This window comes from Schistocerca cancellata, chromosome 4 (genome assembly GCF_023864275.1).
Source record: "Schistocerca cancellata isolate TAMUIC-IGC-003103 chromosome 4, iqSchCanc2.1, whole genome shotgun sequence".
NCBI classification, from domain to species: Eukaryota; Metazoa; Arthropoda; class Insecta; order Orthoptera; family Acrididae; genus Schistocerca; species Schistocerca cancellata.
Genome location: NC_064629.1, coordinates 236,294,709 through 236,315,196, shown reverse-complemented (window position 1 = coordinate 236,315,196; position 20,488 = coordinate 236,294,709). Strand labels below are relative to the sequence as shown.

General features: G+C 36.5%; 1 protein-coding gene across 2 annotated transcripts in view; it reads left to right on the top strand.

Moving 5' to 3' along the window:
* The window catches only part of LOC126183290 (transketolase), a 179,528-nt gene extending 162,260 nt beyond the window's left edge, over window positions 1-17,268 (top strand). For both annotated transcript variants that reach the window (XM_049925125.1, XM_049925126.1), the window contains exons 5-11: window positions 487-630; window positions 750-1,001; window positions 1,128-1,265; window positions 4,687-4,813; window positions 15,188-15,327; window positions 16,554-16,785; window positions 17,018-17,268. In XM_049925125.1, coding sequence (XP_049781082.1) covers window positions 487-630; window positions 750-1,001; window positions 1,128-1,265; window positions 4,687-4,813; window positions 15,188-15,327; window positions 16,554-16,785; window positions 17,018-17,184 — 1,200 coding nt within the window. In that variant the 3' untranslated portion in view covers window positions 17,185-17,268. The remainder of the gene's footprint in view (window positions 1-486; window positions 631-749; window positions 1,002-1,127; window positions 1,266-4,686; window positions 4,814-15,187; window positions 15,328-16,553; window positions 16,786-17,017) is intronic.
* The last annotated feature ends 3,220 nt before the right edge of the window (window positions 17,269-20,488 follow it).

Genomic DNA, 20,488 nt, shown 5'->3' with positions numbered 1-20,488 from the left:
TAAAATTTATTCGCTGCCTGTGATTTCCTCGACATCAGCTGTATTAGGTATGCATCTAACACCCAACAGTAACACGTGAAAATCTCTGCTGGACCGGGACTCAAATCAGGATTTCTGACTTACCTCGAGTGGTCCCCTTTACCCCTTTAGCTATCTGTGCCCTTTCCCTGGACCAACCCAAATGTATCTGCTGCTAAGCAATTAACAGGCAGTGACAAAATTTCAAAGAATTTTGTACAGCTGTGGATTGTTAAGTCTGGTGTTTTAGGCATGTGTGTAAAAATGTATTATTGTGTTACATTGCTTAGAGTATTTACAATAAAATTCTGAAAAGAGGATTAAAGAAGGAAACTCCACTTAATAAGGGTGGAAAGAATGTTTGCACTGAAAAATTGAACACAATTTTATTTATGGTATTGACATTATGTACGCTTTTGGGATTTTCTCATTGAAGGTGTTGACTGGGAATGTTGCTCTTTCTAACAGGCATTCCATGAAGCTTCCACCACCAAAGGAAAGCCAACTGCTATAGTGGCAAAAACATACAAAGGAAAACATTTTCCTTCAATTGAAGATCAAGAAAATTGGCATGGTAAACCACTTGGTGCTCAGGCAGATACAGTTCTTGAGGTATGCTGCTCTTTTTTGTCAAGAATAAAAAAGAATGATAAATTGTCATTTAGCCATAAACTTACCAGGTAAATGTACTTTTTACCTCCTCTCAAGTTTCCCATTTTGTTGTATTTCAGCATTTAAAATCTTTAATAAAAAATAAAGGTCCACTGCAACTGCATCCCCAAAAGCCTCTGAAAGAAGATGCTCCTATTATTGACATAACAAATGTGAAATTATCCTCACCTCCAAACTACAAGACAGGAGAAAGTGTGGCAACAAGACTGGCATATGGGACTGCACTGGCAAAAATTGCTGCCAACAATAGTCGTGTCATAGCTCTTGATGGTGATACAAAGAATTCTACCTTCTCTGACAAGCTTCGGAAGGTACGTCCTGTTATAGTCCAGTTATGGTACCTAATTGTGAAGTTTCTATGCATTAATCTCTTCGGTAGAATGATGTTCCTACCTTTGTGACAGCAGATTATCAATTTGATGTTGGTGTTCCTGCAGGTGTATCCAGACCGGTACATAGAGTGCTTCATTGCAGAACAAAATCTTGTGGGCATAGCAATTGGAGCTGCTTGTCGTGACCGCACTGTGGCATTTGTGTCAACTTTTGCTACATTCTTCACAAGGGCATTCGATCAGGTGTGAACAACAAATGTATTATACCTACCTAGTTTAGATTCTGAATATTGAAGACTGGTGTAAATAGTTTCATGGTGGGTCATTGCTTTTTATTGCTAATTATTTGTGATATTGGTAGATTAAGTTTACAGAGTATTAAATTCTGTTGGACACATTCCTCTTGGTTGAATTATCCATTTTTTCCCCCCACATCGTAGTTATTTAGTCAGGTGCCAATTAACTCCAATTCTATAAATAATCAAACTCCCAACTATGAAATGGCTTCAAATGTCTGATTACCTAATAAATGAGTTAATGTGTTAAATATTTGACTTAAAGCATGTGAGAAAAAGCTTAGGAAAGGTTTGAATTCATATATAAAGTTTGTTGGTGGTTACTAAATGTTTAAGAACATGCAGTTTCTAACTGTAAAACTTGTCTTATTGTGTTTAAAAGTTTAACGTAAGATTCTGCCTCTTAATAAGTAAATTATGACAGCATTTTAAATTTGTAAATTTGGTCAATAATTGATACATTGAAAACACCCCCCCTCTCTCTCTCTCTCTCTGGGTACTGTTAGGCAACCTGCAACTGATACACTGGGTTCTGGGATAGTGGTTTAGTATTATAAATATTCACTCTACTTTGCCAAAAGGATAAAATTACACTGTTGTTCCATGAAATTTGGTAATCCTAATATTTTACTGTAAAATATAATCACTTATTAACTCTGAATGTTTGTGTAATAGCAATGTGGTGTTAGATCATCTGTAGCATTTATAGATATGGTTTAAGTTTGTATCTTAAAAAGGATACACTGTTGGCACATTGTCCCTTATTTTGGTATTTTCTAAAATTAAATTATCACATATGCGTATTAGAGACAGCAGTGCACAGAAACCATCAACTCACAAAAATTCACTAAAATGAGTAGCAAATAATGTTCATAATTAACTTATCAAATGTGCCTGTTGTCTGGAAAAGCCCTAATGAATTGAATTTAGTTGGTGTCTAAATGACTGATTATCAAAAGTGGCACTGAAGGCTGGTTTGGGCAAGATAGTGATTTACTAGGCATGATCTTGTTGGAGGGGTGGTATGTAATTTCCTTCATGTTGCCTTTGAGCTGACATACCCAGCTAGCTGTATGGGTACATGGTGTTTAACCTGATCTCTGAGCTGTGGTGCAATTTTTCACTAACTAAAATCTTAAGTTCTTTAATCAAGCCACACAGGGAACTATAGAGGAAATTCAGCATTGTAAAACAAGGGTAATGTGATGTAGTCTAATTAAATCAATTGATGCTGAGGGAATCAAATTAGGGAATCGAACACTGAAAGTAATAGACTGTATATAAAATGTAGACTGACATTATCAAGAAAAGTATTTCTGAAGGAAAGAAATTAAACATCAGAGACAAATTGTAAGTGTTAGGAAGTCTTTTTATGGAGGTAGTTCTTTAGATTATAGCCTTGTATGGAAGTGAAATGTTGATAGTAAACAATCTAGACAAGAAAAAAATAAAAGCTGAAAAGAGACAGTTGAAGATTAGATGGGTAAATAGGCTAACTAATGAAATGGTACTGAATTGAATTGGAGAGAAGTTTATTGCATAGATGGACCAAAAGAAGTGATCGGTTGATAAGATACACCCTGAGGCATTGAGGAATTGTCACTTTTGTTATTAGAGGAAGTTTGAGGATAAAATTGCGTAGTAAGACCAAAGGTTAAAATGTACCTTCAGAAAATGGTTATTAAGATTCAGTATTTCTCAAAGGTTTTATTATTCTGACACTTCCTTCAAAATAGATTGGGGTGTATGTTCTCTTTTTATTTAGTCCACAGCATGCATGGCTGATGCCACATTGTTCATTTGCACATATGATTGCTAGTGGAGAATGGAGATCCATGTGTTTGAAATTTGAACTACTTATTAGACATATAGCAACTAGCCAAAATTGTGTGTGTGTGTGTGTGTGTGTGTGTGTGTGTGTGTGTGTGTGTGTCCATCCACCCATAGTTGGTAGCAGAACTGACATAAAATTCTTGGGTCCAGTTCTGATAACACTGTGCATGTGATGTGTAGGTGGGCTGGTTGTAAACTTGTTGGTACAGCTTACCTGCATTTGGACTTTGTGTAAAAATAATATATATATTCTAAGTTTTGATGTCATAAGTGTTTACTTGTGGCATGTTGTTAAATCATTGCACCTGGACTCCTAGATTCTGAATATTTAATGAATCTGTCACTGCTGACAATCGCATAGTTAATCACACTAACTACTTCACTTAACCCTTTGCAAATTGCCTGATATTAACTTATATTATAGGCAACTTATTTCAACTGGCCCTTTTGAGCAAACTGGGCAGTCTGTTTACCCCAAAAACTGTGCAGAAATTTACAGAAAGTATAAATCTGGTTTACAAGTTTCCATAGTTATTTTAGTAACTATTTTTGTTTTTAATTTTGTATGTCTGTCTTAAACTCTTGCTTAATAACGTGATTATGGTAATCTTACATGCATCTGCTGCCTGTGAGGGATTGCAATACCCATCTAACCATCTTGTGGCTCACTGTAGGGCAAAGTATTCGTGAAACGCCCTCCCTTTCTCAAATGGACTGTTTCCCATGTATGTCCAAACTGACACTACTGTGGCTCGGTAGAGGTGGGTCCTGTCTTACTGATGCCTTAAGACGTAGAGGAGTAAGAGATTGTTGGCACTTCTCCAAACTAACACCCACCATTTATCAGATAATTAAAACTGTTGCATGATGGTTAGTCTTAGATTGGTTAGATGGTTAGATTACAAAAGGCAACAGAATTGTCATTAGTTACATGGGACCATGGTAGACATTTGAAGGTCTTATTTCAATAGTGGTACACTTCCAATTTTGTTCATTTTGAGATACTGAGGATTAAACATAGTGATGACAATAGAAATAAATAATAATCCCTTGCAATGTTTGATATGTCGGAGAATTGTCACCACTCGGGTACGTTTAAGCCTCAAGATCTCAAAACAAACTAACTTTGAGGTGTACCACTATAGAAATAAGACCTTCATTTATAAGCCTTGTTTCAGCATCATAATGGACAGTGCAAAAAATCGGAGATGATTTACACACGCACACAAATCTTATGGAAGTGCCTTTCTCACATTTCCTTATTCTCCTTTCATAAGAATGTGAGACATCAAGGGATTACAAATTTAGTATTGGAGGGAAGTGTGTAGGGTAAAAATCATAGAGGGAGACTGAGAGATGAACACAGTAAGCAGATTCAGGATTTAGGTTGCAGTAGTTATTCGGAGATCAAGAGGCTTGCGCAGGATAGAGTAGCATGGAGAGCTGCATCAAACCAGTCTGGAGACTAAAGACGACAACAAGAATGCTTTGTAACATTCACATAAAAGTAAGACTTCCCCGGTTTTTTGTTTCAGATCCGTATGGGTGCAATTTCTCAGACCAATGTGAACTTTGTTGGTTCCCATTGTGGTGTCAGCATTGGTGAGGATGGCCCAAGTCAGATGGGTCTTGAGGACATTGCCATGTTCCGCACAATTCCAGGTAAACTGAAGTCTGTTGAATATTAGCAGAAATAATTGTGTACAAGACCTATGTGCATACTGAATAGAAATTTTTGCTATCTCTTGTATGTGTTCAGGAAAAACACTGAAAATTTGTATGTAGTTAATTATTCATTCATGAATTATTTTTAAAGGCTGGCTGACTTCAGTACTGCAAGGAACTTGTTGAAATATCAAGTAATTTTTTGTTTGCATTTTGTCATAATATGCTAATGTGCTACAGTCTTCAAATGATCAAGAAGACGTCTGCTATTGAAACAGCAGTATAGTTTAAAACAAAATAATTTATTGGTATCAACATGAAAATAAAGCAAGCCTGCCTGTGTTCTATGTTATCTTCATTGTGCAAGATACATCACTAGAGGTGGCCACAAGCAGTAGAAGTGATTAAATACATTGAGCAGCTTAAATAATATGTAACTAGTACAACTACTGATTAATATATCGGAATTCTTTTCTGTGAGAAACCAGAATTGTCTAAATGAAGGAAAGTGCTGTCTGTTTTTAAAGCAGTATTATTTATAACATTTTGATACATAAATTTCAATTATTAACGTTATTTTGGTGAGATTATTGTGTTGTTTAATTTGTAAATAATGAAATTTCACAAAAATGCATTGAATTAACAGTGATTCTTTCTTTGACATGACTTAATTAAGTTGAACAAGCCGGAAGGAAATTTGAAGAGACAACCAGCGATGTTCATTCAGCTACTGACTCTACAAGTTAAAGCATCACAAGAAAGTATTTACTGTAAGGTAGAGTCTCTTGGGAGTTTCAGATAACCAATATGATCCATCCTCTGGATTGCTTATATACCTGCATGTTTCACTTTGATGCAGTGTACCCGTAGTTCCACAAGGCTATCATATTCTGCTTGTGTAGTTCAACTTAGTGTGTGTTATCATTACAGACTCTTCCTGTAGCCCACAGTTAAAATGCTGGGTGTTTTTAATGTTTTGCACATCCGCTTTAAAACTGCTAAATATGCATTTGATTTGAACAGAGTTACAGTTTGCAGTTTTGTGTGTGTCTGTTCATATGTATTGCACACAGTAACCCTCCTGAATCATTAATTTTAAGTTTGTTTACAAAGTGATATACACTACCTGACAAAAGTGAAGCACTCTGAAGGGGAGACGGTAACAAAATGAAACTTCACGGGTTGAGAGGAGAGGTATTGTAATTGCAGTGATTAAAAAATAGTCAAATTTACAAAGAACTTGGCAGTAAGAGTCCACTTGTCAATCTGATATTCTGTTCCCTCTGGCATGGATGAAGGCACTAATTTGGTTGGGAAGGGTGTTATAAAGCCATTGTATCCTCCCTTGATTCAGGCAGGCCCACAACTGTTGTAACTGGTTCTTGATATTGTGGATAAAGACACTAGAATGTAGTTACAGTCTGTCTGTAAACTTAAGAGCGAGCAGTGCTTTTGGTGGGGGAAGTAGCCTTTCCTGGAAGAACGCTGCCACCGGCCTACAGGGGCACCCAAAATCTGTTGCCCGTCATCTGTCTAGCAGTGTAGATTGGCATGCAGTGATATGCATCGTTTTTGTTTGTGGGATCTTAGTTGCCAGTGTCAGTAAGTTAACTTTGTATATTTACAGATGTACTTCTATATTCGGAAGTGATGGATAATCATCTAGCATTGCAAGAAAATGTGCAGAATATGAAGAAGAGGAGGTATTTGGGGAGTAACGAGTGTTCGATCGTCTCTAATGTTATTACAGCATGTAATAGATGCGACCCAAAGAGAACTGTTGGCTAATATTACCAGTCCCAATCAAAGGCCTGCAATTTATGCAAACGTCAGCCTCACGTAATTGGAGTCATAAGTAAGGAATGGAAAAATAAGCCGCATGGTTTAATGGAATCGTCACAAAGGAAAACTAATAATTTTAGGAGCAAACCCATCGTTACAGACAGTTCCAAAATCACGTAAAACCTTTGATGCTTATGGAACACTAAATCTCTATCTCAGTCACTGTTCACCTGATTCTAAGACATATTGCTTAAAACATTTGCGCAATAGCTATTCTAAACACTGCTGAAATTTCCTTCGAAACATGTACACCGATTCTGGACTTCTAAGCAAAAAGCTTGACATATGAGGTGCGCTCACATTAATTTTTATTTTTTGGTAAGAACTTTGTTAATCTACAGCAATGTTATCCTCTTCAAAATATTACCCATTACATATTATACACTTATGTCAGTGCTTTTTCCAATTTCCAAAACACTTTAGGAACTGTTTCTTTGGGATTCTTTATAAGTCTCTTAACTGTGCATTTTTTAATCTCATCCATGCTTGTAAAACAGCTGTCCTTTAAGGCCTGCTTTGAAATGTTTATACCACTTGCCTGCCCTTGGTTTACTCATAACAGGCTCACCAAAAGCAATATTTACCATTTCTAAAAATTTCATACGCTTTATTCAATTCTCATAATAAAATTTAATACAGATTCTCTAATTTATTTTTATACAAAAAAATCATTAATGCTACCTAAACACATGTAACCTTTCTGACAGCTGACAACAGAGTAAATACCCAATAAGCATAACATTGAACACTTACTTTTGAGGCATGTTTACGAAGACAGTGACAAAGTGGTGCAAGTTGGACTAATTCAACACACAAAATTATAAATTTCTGTTTGAGTCCTTCAAAGAAAACTTCTACCGTTTAGTAGAAACACAAAAAAAGAACAAGCATCAAATTCTATAGACTGATTGCATTATATGGGGGTTCGTTTTATGAATAGCAATAGAGGAACATACATTCACATGAACAGGCATTTGGTTCTATGTTTGTAGTAGAATCCTGACTTCCGCTCTTATCTTAATATTATTTACTCTATAATGTTGTGTTTCGGAAGAAGCTATCGTTTTTGTATTCCTAATGGTCTCAATGCATTTGTCTAAAAATAAACGTATCTGTAGACGGCTTCACCACAGATTTGAAGCGCGCGCCACAGCAGGGCCGGTACTACGTTGTGAAACAGCCTGTAGAAGCACCTTGTGACGTAGCTAGGTTGGCAGAGTGGGGACTCACTCGCACTTCAGTTTACAGACAGACTATATCTGAGCTGGTCCTGCACATACTACTGGGGACACACATGGGGATCTTGCTGGCAACAGTAGTACGCCAAAACAGTACACAGTTCATACACACATTCTGTCTGTGGATGAGTGTTTTCCTGTTGAAAAATGACAGTAAGATATCGTGTCCTGAGAGCACATGAGGATGCAGGTGTTCTGTTGTACTGGCCAGGACATGAAGTCGTGCTTGGTGCACAGTAGAGACCCTCCTTTGTGGTGGTCAGATGTGGTTGACTGGAACCTTGATGATTAGTATGCCTGTTCCTGCATTCCCGTGCAATCAATCATTGGGCATCTGTTACACCTGAATGCACCACAATTTTGGATATTGTTTGGTTTGACCACTCAGCCAAATGGAAACACATTGAGGGCCCTTTCAAACTCTTATCAGCTGCTTATAATGACGTATCATAAAAGTACACTGTCTGCCCCCTTGACAGTGATACTCAACATCTAATGCTGTTCTTGTACCCCAATATACACTATCAGGCTTGGTAACAGCACTAAACACGAACAACACTAATGTACTTTGGTGGCTATCCCAGCTGTCACTGAGACTTGGCACTTTAATCTACCTATAGATGATTTGTACATATATGAAGTTACACTGGCATCTGACCATGTCTCCTGGTGCTTCACTTTTTCTTGTCAGGCAGTAAATTTTCTACCCCTGTTTAGGTTGAAAACAATTGCACAAGTTCAATCTTAGAATGAATAGTTAACTGCATTTTTTTATCATATAATCAAGTGAGCATTTCCAGCATGCGTTTGGGAGAGATCACTCCACCATTTTTTATAATCACTGTCAAAGAGTTTAATACAACAAGTTTCCCTGCACAGGCATCACCTAATGAATGGTCCCTTTGCTCTTGGAACTATGCTTGACTTTGTGTGGAGGAGTGAAATCCTGTTGTTTAACTTTCCTTGAGGACTGAATTCCTCAAGGCAGTGAATTAGATGTGGTCACTTACGCAGTTAGTATTAATAGTATGTCGTTACAGTAATGGCTCAATATATTGCTATTTTTTGGATGATTTCCAATTTTTTGGTCTTTCTCCAGCCTTGCAGCAATAATACACAATTTGAATTTGACAGTTAGGAAGCAATACGAAACAAGATTTAAATCCTCTCTCTCTCTCTCTCTCTCTCTCTCTCTCTCTCTCTCACACACACACACACACACACACACACACACACACACACACACACACACCTCTTTGGGGGAGGATTATTTATATTCCACCCATCATGACATTACATTACCACCCAAAAATATTTTTTTATTAAAAAGTTTGTGTGTAATCATGTTAACTGCTTAAATATGTTGTGCAATCTTCTGAGTTATGTTGGCCTAAGGTTTTCTAATATATACACACTTAATTGCCATGCCTAAGTTATGTAATGCACTGAAGATTAAAATGGGCATGTGATGTGGATACAGCATCTCTCCTCCAGTTGTATCAACATTTGTGCAATCAACAAGGTGGCACTGTGCTAAGCCACTAGACTTGCATGGTGGTAGTTAAAATCCCAGTCTGGCTATACAGATTTTAGGTTTATCCATTGTTCCCAAAATAATGTGAGGCAAATGCTGGGCTTATTCCTTTGAAAATGACACAGCCAGTTTCCTTTCCCATTCTTCCCTAATCTGAGCTTCTGTTGAGTCTCTTCTGATCTTTCAACCAACAGGACATTAAATCCTAATCTTCCTTCCTTTTTTTTTTTGTGTGAGCTGTGCTTGATAGATTGTGTGACATATATGTCTACACAACCATAGGATTTATTGGTATTAAATGAAATTCACCGAGGATAATTAGGCTGCTACTTTAATTAGGATGGTACATGGTTTTGTGTGCGGAGAATATTCAGACTAATTGACAAAATGTGTTTAGAGATTATTAGACTGCCGAACCAGTGCTATTTTGAGCCTCTGCTCTATAAATGGAAAGCCACCAGTTTTTCTGGTAGCTGTTTCTTATTGTGTGGATAGAATAAAAAATGCACTTAAATTTACATTTGGTGAAATCGTGTATCACTGCTCATCCTTATTTTGAACTGCCCTTCTAATAAACATTAATGGGCACTCAGTCAGTTAAATTTCTACAAAGATGGTGCTTTTCAGAGATGACTGTTGCCACCAGAGTTTAAACCATATAGTACAGATTATGGGGAAATAGGGAAATAATGTTAACTGTGTAAGAGAATTTATTGCTCTTTTTGTTAATTTAGCATTTTATATAAGATGGAGGTAAAGTGTGATTTAGGGACTTCCAAGGGGAGGGATAAAATTGATTACTGCTTTTTGTGTGAAAGAAAAAAAAGGGGGAGGGGGAATCCTTGTCCAGGAAATTTGAAAAATATACATATATTTTTACTTAATTGAAACACCATTTAATAACAGCACTTCATGTTTACTACTGTTGGCCTTTCTACAAGATGTTTAAAATGTGAAACAAATACGTAGCTGGCTTGAAAGGAACGGTAGGCTATGACAGAGAGTGGATTTTTGGAGGAGAAAAAAAATTCAGGGTAGTAAGACACTTTCAAAGGGACAGAAAATACTTGTATCATTTTAATGCTGTAAACAGCTGGTAGAAGAGATAACTATCTAGTTTTATTATGACCTTAGTTTCTTGTGATCCACTTCAGTGAATTTACAGAATGATTTTAGTTTGTCAAAATGTCCAGCATAAATATGGAAATGGTTAATTCCACCAATTGTGTGCTTTGTATCAGTGGGTAATCTGTCTGTGCCAGTTTGGACAACATTGGGCATAATAAGACCAGGACATCCTACGTCTATTAAATTACCGTGACTCTTGTCTTGCAGCTTAGTCATTCTACCTTTACTTTTTTCTCTATAGTTCGTAATAGTGTTGAATCAAAATTGCTACTCATCTTTCTAAAGATCAAATCTTTCAGAACCCTAAGACATATTACATCAAATGCTCTGCTCTTTTAGCATCACATTTCACCCACTAAAACACTCCTATTAAAACATCTTTATCTGTATGGTAAAACCTAACCACTAAATGAATCCGCTGCAAGTACACATGGCTGGAAGAATCTTTCATCAATGAAATAGTGTGATTCCTTTGTTATTTATTTGATAGTAAATGGTGCAGTCACATTGAGAAGAGACTTGTTGATGGAATTGAATCATGAGTTGTGTGTGTTAGTCTGATCAAATATTTTATATAATCAATTTGGTTTTTGTCTGCAAGCAGGTGAACTACTTGTTGAACAGTGATTCGACAAAGTCAGTTGTGCAGTCCATGGACTTTAAGCTCTGGTTGTGCATCACTGTGTGGTATGCAAATGCTCTCTTGTGCTTGAAAGTCCCTTATCTCTCTCTGAAACTACTGTAACTGATAAATAGTTACCAGTTCTTGATATTGAAGAGTTCATCTGATGGGCAGCTTTGTTGAACTTAGTGACACAACCATTATGCATCCACAGTGTCCAGTGATAGATTTCACACCGCAAGCTGTACATGTGACACTCTCTCCATGTCCTTTAATAAACTGGATTTTGTGCTGTATATTACTGTTTAGTTTGCACTTGTTCCCCATGATTAAAATAGCAATTTATGAATCTTATTATTATCTAAGTCATTGCCACCAACACACCAAAGTCAGAACACATGCAGTTCACTACAAGGTTGTGGTACAGTAAAGTTTCTGAAAGAATTGATATAATATCATATTTGACAACTAATTTCATCTTTTAGTGTGAATGCTGATGATCCAAAACTTCAGATGAAGAAAGGTGCTTAGTTTAGAAAGACACAAAAGGTTATATTACATAAAATGACAATCTGGGACATTTCTGTCTCTCTCTCCTAAGAGTGTTTGAGGACACCATGACATGTTGTTAAAACTTGGAACTGTTCTGGAAAAGTGGGTATGAATGGGAACCCTACACATGACACTGAGACTTGATACTTGGACAATGTGGTAGGTGGCATATCGATTTTAGTTGAGAATTGACTGGATTAGTTGGGATCACCACACAAAAAAGTAATATAAAATAATTGTGCCATTTAGCACTTTCAAACTGTGCTCAAACTCTGACTAAAACCTTTAAAAAATAATGGTAGTTCATCAGCTGATCATTTCAGATACTGTAGCTCAATGTTGGTTTAGTTGCTACCATCAAAAATGCCTTGTAGGTCTGTCGTAGACATTTTGTTGCTGTGTGCACTCTCGGATTGTCCTACATGAAGTAACTTAAGTTTTTTTTGTTAGTTGTTAGTTATATAAAGAAAAATTGCAGTGTATTGTTCACTTACCTATCACAAGTTCGTTTGATGGGGAAATGATATAAAATGATAGAACAGTCACTTCTGTTAGATTAATTGCATACCACATTTGTTTCCACACCATACAGCGAACTTGAATTGTTCTGAGAGTTCATGTCTGGTAAATTTAAGCATTGTTAGTCTGTAAAAAAAGAGCGTAGTCTAGCACATAAACTGCAGTAGGCCGTTCCAGCACTAATGTTGAGCAGCAGTATGTGAATTGGTTAGCTGGTGCACTGCGGTTGGTTTGCAAGGTATCAGTCTGAATTAGTGCAGCTCAGTGAGCAGATGTTGCTGGCACAGCAGTCTGAAATGCTAAATGCTGTAAAATATTTTGAGGCCCTCTGTAATTCTTCTAGTTTGTTGTCTAAAACTGATATGCCGGCTGCCATACTGTCCTGGCATCAGGCTGGAGCATCACGTGACTGGGGCGTGCTTGTGTGGGTGTCGGTTCCCGAACAGGGACACTGTGCTTGCATCATATTTTAAATACACTTTATTTTGCTGCCAATTGACCTGATGCAAAATATAATCTTGATAAGCTTCTCAGTGAAAAGTCTTTGTGTCATTAACAGGCTCCCCTTGTGAACAATCTTAATTTCTCATGTGGCTCTATTTGTAATTCCCAGCTTCTCATTAATTGCTAGTATTTTTTTTCTTCTTCTGTATGTCCTGTTTTTTGCCATTAACTTAAATATAATAGAAATGAAATTGTGAATAATCTAATACTGCATATCTTCTTTCTTCCATTCACAGCAAAAATATTTTCTTTTACCTGCTTCATAACAAAAGTTGTATAACTGACATGAAAGGATGCAGAAGCCTCATCAAAAAGAATTAACCTCAATTTTTAAGCTTCCTTTGAGAACTTCGTGCTTGTAAACATTACTAATAATTTGCTTGTGTGCACACTTCAGTTCTACTTTCCATTAAGGTTTTGGTTATCATATTTGAGTTTCCTCTGCAATGAACTGTCAGAAATTTACAGATTTGATAGCTTTGATTGTATTAAGTTCTATTGTGGTACAAAATTCCAAAATTTATTTTAGAGCTCAATGTTTGAAGAGAATTTACTTCCTCTTCAACTTTCCTTTCTCTTCTAGAAGTGACTCTAACTGGCAACAGACAGATAGTTTTAAACTATACAGTTATTTAGTTGTGAATATTTGTAGTAGTATGTTGTTAAAATTTGGAAGCAACTCCTCATTGTAAATTTCACACACCGTTATTTACACTTCAGTTATAGTTCAGCAATTACATGTATATTAGGGCTTGTGTGGAAGAGTGTAAATAAGTTTTGTTATTTGTAAAGATAGTTAATAACAAATACAGAGATTAAGTGGTAAATGTTAGAGAATGCTTCAGAAAAATTGAAACAGTTGTTGGGAGCTCCCATTTATAAAGCTGTAACCTGTGGGTTTGAGGTGTCCCTCTATGGTATATTGGCAATTGACATTCTGACCTGGTAGATCATTCTGTAAGCTAGTCTCCTATGGACGAGATACATTTTTTTAATACCACTTCAGTTGATGCCTGTGCGTTGTGCAGTTGTTGGTGTTACAACCTTGTGTTTTTGTGTATTGAACATTAGTGTGAATTATAAAATCTTTGTAGCACCCCTTGTTTGAAGAGTGCTGCAGAATTACATCTTTGAAACAATGTTCAGTATACTAAGAGATAGCTATTGAAAGAAGCTAAAGATAACCTTTCATTTTGCACCAAAGAGATTCTCGATGGATTTAGCTGTTGCTAATTAAATTTGATAATTTGTCACCAGTCTTCAGTGGGAAAACACCAATATGGTCAAGTGTGATGCTTTTGGGAGTGGTGCTACAAATTTTGCTGTTATTCCTTCATTGAATGTAATGCCCAGATATTTAAGGCTGAAACTTTGCCTATACAGGGGACATTATGGCAAAAGTTGGTTATGATAACAGTGACAAACTCTCTTTAAGCTTTGTCTGAGAGTGGCAGTTTTAGATACTTTATTGCCCACTCCCTAACCTTTTTATTTATAAATGGGCTTCAATAATTTCCATGCTGTTGTGTGCTTTTCTGTTTTTAATTGCCATTTCATTCCAGTAACATTTGCAACTTCATACTGTTTTTTATTCAACCTGCTCCTTTAAAGTTTTAATGTAAAAGATGGTAGAACTTATATACTTTTATTGATCTTGACAAACATATACTGGTGTGTCAAATAATCCATACCCAAGTTCTGTGCAATATGGTACAGCATTCAATATTAAAACAAAAGTAGTGTCAAAATATTGTAATGTGGAGTTCGTAAGGAAATCTGTTTTAAACGTTGACAGTACAAGTTATATTGCCAATATGTTGAATCTGTGTCCTGCCAAGCCATGAACTCGGATTGTAAATTAATACAAATACTGTCATGTTTTTCATTGTAATGATGTCTGTATGTGGTACAATATGAAGATCAATACAATTAGTCACTGTGATGAGCACACGTGAATAAAAAGTGATGGCTAGGAGACTGAAATTTAATGCCAAAATTTTTTCATATGGGGTACTAATGAACTTATTGTGGGAAAAATTAGAAAATAATCTTATTGGAACTGATAAAATTTCAAATCCCCCATAAATACTGCTTGAGCATTGTTTCAACAACCGGTTATTGAGCCCGTTAGTGAACTTTGATGTAACTAAACCATTCTGTACAGTCTGCAGTTTTCCGCAGTGTTTACTGCACCAGAGGTTTTCTCACAAATCAAATAATGGATCATAAGGCATTTCAATGATGACTTAAAAACTGATGTAGCACCACACGGTGAAGAACTTGGTTATGGATTTGTTGACACCATACCAATGTGTTTGCACCTTGGGAGTCATCTTGTGTTAGGTGGTTGAGTGCCTTATGAGAAAGGTACTGATATTTAGTTTTCTGCTCGTCTTCTTTTCCTGAGACATTAATTGGTAGTATGTTAACAGGGTCAACTGTGTTTTATCCAAGTGATGCAGTCAGTTGTGAACGTGCTGTTGAGCTGGCTGCAAATACTAAAGGAGTTTGTTTCATTCGTACGTCCCGTCCATCCACATCGATATTGTACAAGAATGATGAAAATTTCCAGGTAAGTAAAGGAGAATATTCTGGCCAAAGTTATTAATTTTTTTGTTCTGTTTACTAAGAAATGATATTTTTTTATTTGAAGTATGATACTGTAATTGTTTCCTATACACAACTGGTGTTAGGTATAAATAATTTGCTTAGAAGCTGTATTGGAAATAGTTAGCTTGTTCATTGGATACAATCACAGCCTGTTAACTTGTTACTATTGGTTTCCCTTAGATTTCTCCAGTAATTCGCACATTGTGAACCACAGATTGTGCTCAACCTTCAATACATCTCTCAATGAAAAACAAATCCACTTTGTCATGTCACTTTCTTAAGGGAGCATGTATGCACATTGCAATAAAACAAAGGGAATGCATGGAAAAAATGGAGTTAAATTATGAATGTGAGTGAGTGAATGCAGTAAGAGAGCATCAGTCAGTAAGGAATGGCTGAGAAGTGATGTTTAATTTGTTAGTAAAATAGAAGGGAGAAAAGAAATTAGGGAAAGTAGCATCAATGAAGGTTGCAGTTTTATGTGCAAGTAATGCATTCTTATTAACTGCCACTAACTTCGTATTGATTGTCGCACTGTGTAGGACAAAGTGGAAAAATGTAGCCGCCTCGTTTTTAAAAAGTGGTTTTTATTATTCCACTGTTCCAGAGTGACTCTATACAGATCTGTCTGCTGTGGAATTACAGCAGGTGGAACTCATAATAGATTTGAAACAATGGAATTGAATGTAACATTGTTATGAAAAGAATCGTTGCTACTAACCATATAGTGGAGATGCTGAGTCACAGATAGGCACAACAAACCGCAACTCACACACACGACCAGTTTCTGGCTGCTGGCCTCAGCAGCAGGGACTGTGGTTTGTGTGTTTGTGTGCGCGTGCGCGTGCACGCGCCCCCATTTCCAACAAAGGCCTTGTTTGCCGAAAGCTCACATAGACAGTCTTTCTGTTGTGACTATTTGCAACTCAGAATATCTGCTATATGGTCAGTACCAACTATCCATTTCATAATGTTGTCATAGGTTTGTTCATTCTTGTCTTTCGAAAATTATTGGTAAAGCATAAAATTTTAGTTAACAGTAGTCCTTATTTAACTGGTTGCAGTTTATTTTGTATGGTAATTTTATTGCATTACCTTTTGAAATCAGAATCTCATTAGCACTTCATTGCTCAAGTTTTGTGTATGGAATGTCACTATTTGCATCTCATTGGTTTTTCTTTTCCTTAGGTTGGAAAAGCTCACATTGTGAAACAAAGTTCCAATGACAAAGTTCTAATTATTGGTGCTGGAGTCACACTATATGAAGCCCTCAAAGCAGCTGATGAACTTGCAAAATCAGGAATTCATGTCAGAGTTCTTGACCCTTTTACGATAAAACCTCTTGATGCTGAAGCTGTAATCAAGAATGCAAAAGCTGCAGGCAACAAAATAGTTACTGTGGAGGACCACTATCCTGAAGGTTTGTAAGAAACTGTATTGAGTTTTATGAACCTTTTGTTCTCGTATTTATAGTCAGTAGGTTCCCGATGTGACACTCTGCTACTGGTTCTTGCAATAGTTGATTACCAAAATATTTGTTGAATGTAATTAAGACAGCAATTCAAAATATTACCAACATGTGTTCTTAATGACATGACTTTTCCAATGATCTACATGTGTTTGTGTTACTATGAAAATTTGTGTATTTACAGGTGGAATTGGTGAAGCAGTCCTCTCTGTTGTAGCTCAGGAAAATATTACTGTGAAGAAGTTGGCAGTTACAGGCATTCCAAGGTCTGGGCCTTCAGATGTATTGCTGGAACAGTTCGGAATTGGGGCCAAGTGCATTACAAAAGCAGTTAACTCCCTTCTTCATTAAGGAGCTGTGCACACTGTTACATTGTCAGTTTACATTCCTTATTTCTGTCATTGAGAGAAAAGCAATAAAAGATGTCAAACATTATTGCGTGTTTTTTATTATGTGTTTGCTAAAATTTGGATGGGATGTAGATTGTGTTTATTAAACCTAATAAAGTAATACGTTGTTGAAGGTAAAGAAATTTTGGCAAAATATAGGTACACTCTCAGAGATATTGTATTTGGTGTAAGTTGATTGTTTACAGGTTCTCTATATTCCATACTCCATACACCTATGCTTTGTAGTAAGGTATGGTATGTTCACATATTCCTTGTACAATGAAATTCTGTGTTCAGTGGATCATAGTTGTGAAAATGCGTTATGATGTTGAACACGTCAGTAGATTTACAAATAAGATAATTTTGTTCTGTGAAAACATGGCTACATGTGGGTCATTTACAGGACTACATTGTTCCTCTTTGAATCCTAGTCCTCTACAAAAATTGATAAATATAACCGAACCACATACATACAATCTAAGAGTCAGATTTGTAGCAGGTGAAGAAGGAGCTGTTATTATTTTTTTAAACTTTAGTTACTGCCATCACTTTAAATCCACAAGTAAGTTGCCAAAACTTAATGTCCTTTCTGTGCAAGAGTAAGGTTAAGTTGCGGATAGTGGAGAGGCTATTTGTAAACTAATTTTCTACTGCTTTAATCACCAGTATCAGAAGTTACACATCGAGCAAATGTGCATGAACTCAAATGTTTGAGGTGGTCTATAAGATTTGATTTCTAATTGAAGTTCAGATTAATATACACACCCATGAATTTTGAATGATATGTTTTACTTATTTTCTTTCCCTTTGCTTTATAATATAATTATAATAATAATATATTGAGAAGCTTGATGAGACTAACCTTGACCAGGGAGTTTAAATGAAGCTGACAGTGTGCAGCATAGTCCCCAGAACAGATGGTGGCCCTCTGTTCTCAGTTGAATGGAAGGACTGAACCAGAGACTTTGAAGTTTCTGTGAGAACATAGACTTTACTGGGATGTAGGGTTTAGAACTGTAGGTGTGTGCTGTGTATCGGAGGCTGCTGCCCAGAGAGCTGACTGAATGAATGGCTGAACTCAAATTGTGTTTTTTTTTTAGGCAACTCTTTATCCAGTCCAGATCAAGACAGTTGTTTGAGACCCAGAAATACAAGTGTAAGATCTAAAAGAATGCCGTCCCTTCCAACGGTGAGGGCATTAAAATCCTTTTAGTTCACTACTGAAGCATTTACAACAAAGTGCCAGAGCTTGAAGTTCTCCTGAAAAAGGAGTAAAATTCACATAATAAGTACAGAAAGCTGGTTGAAACTTGATATTGGTAGTAGTGAGATTTTTGGGGAAAATTAGTGTGTATTGAAACAGCTAATGGGAACTAGAGGTGGTGCATTTGTCACAACAGACAAGACTCTCAAATCCAGATAGATAGAAAATTGGAGGGAATGAGATTGTTTGGGCAAGCCAGGGGTAGGAATAAAATGCTAAATTAGAGAAAATGTCTTTTCGCTTATGTGCAAGTTTCCCAATCGTGCTGATATTATCAGTGGAGGCTTTAATCGTCCAACAATCAATTGGGAAAATTAGTTTTGTTAGTAGTGGGCATGACAAGACAACCTGTACAACATTACTTTCTCTGAAAACTACCTGTGATAGATTGTTTAGAACCTCACACATAATAATGTCAAAAAAATAGACCTGCCTCTTTGAGGATGTCCACATAAAAATAGGTATCAGTGACCATGATATGGTTGTGGAAACAATGATCACAAAAGTACAAAGGGCTACTGAAGCAAGTAGAAAGATTTAAATGTCAAGCAAGCAAGAGAGACAGTAATGTCATATCTTGATGAGGAACCTGAAAGTTTCAGCACAGCACAGCACAGGATAGGACCATGTAGAGTAACTATGGCTCAAGTTAAAAGCATGCTTGACCATGTATGGGCTAGAAATGTACCCAGGACAGTTCATAATGGGAAGGACCCTCCACTGCATACAGTCACTGTAAAGAAACTTGCAAAGAAAGACTATTGGTAGAATACTGGGGAAATGCAATGTCTACATAGGAAATTGCTTGCAAATCACTAGAGGATCCGTTTTGCTTGTAAATCACTTTTGCATTCCATTTTAAAATATTGCTAGTGTGTGGAACCCATGCCAAATAGGACTAAGAGGGAATATTGAACATATACAGAGAAGAGCATCACAAATGGTCAAAGTTTTGTTTAACCCATGGGAGTGTCACTGAGGTGCTGAAGAAACTGGCAGACTCTTGAATGATGAAAACTACCCCATTAAACCCCACTTACAAAGTTTCAAGAACCGGATATAAATTGTGAATCTTTGCCATACTTCCTACATATCAACTGTGAGGACAAGATTAGATCAGTTGCAGCATGCATGGAGGCATTTAAACAACCATTTATCCAGTGCTCCATTTGTGAATGGAGTGGGAAGAAACCCCAATAACTTTTACAATGGAAAGTACTGTCTGCCATGCACTTCAGTGGTTTGCCAGGTGTAGGTGTTGATTGTTGTCGTTAATGCATCTTGCCTTGCACAGAGATGAATGTACTACTACTACTACTACTACTACTACTACTACTACTTCAGTTTACCAAAAATCAGTTGATAATACTTCTGAATGATGCATTTATCACCCCTCATGTAGTTGCAACTCTGCTGGGCTTGATTATGAATCTTGGATCAGCAGAAAGCACTATTTCTGCATGACTAGTGCAGGATCACAGATCATTTACATATAAAAAGAATGAGAGTGGTCCGAGAATTAAGCCTTGTGCAATAATGCAGTAGTAGTTCGTGTACATTCAGATGATGATTTTATTGTGAGTATTGCACAATGAGTCTGACATTACTCTTGCCTCATATCAAATATGAAACAAACCACTAACTGAATAAACTTTTTTTTCTCCAAAAGAATGATTTGTACAGACAACAAAAAATTTTGGTAGGTGAATTCTTCTCATTCAGATATTTTGTTATACAGTCACTGAAATGGCAGATAACATATTCAGTGAAGAAGACTTCCTAGAATCCAAATCGTGACTGACTCAGAATCTTATATTAGCAGGTATGTTCATCCATTCTTAAATTAGACATATTGTAAAACTTAAGGTAAGTAAATACTGAATATGGTGGGTAGTAATATCTATACTACTACCTTACTTAAGCACATGTTTAATTATAGCTTACTGTGGTCTGTCTGGAATTAAATACAGTAGCTATTTCAGAGTGACATGTTTTTAAAATT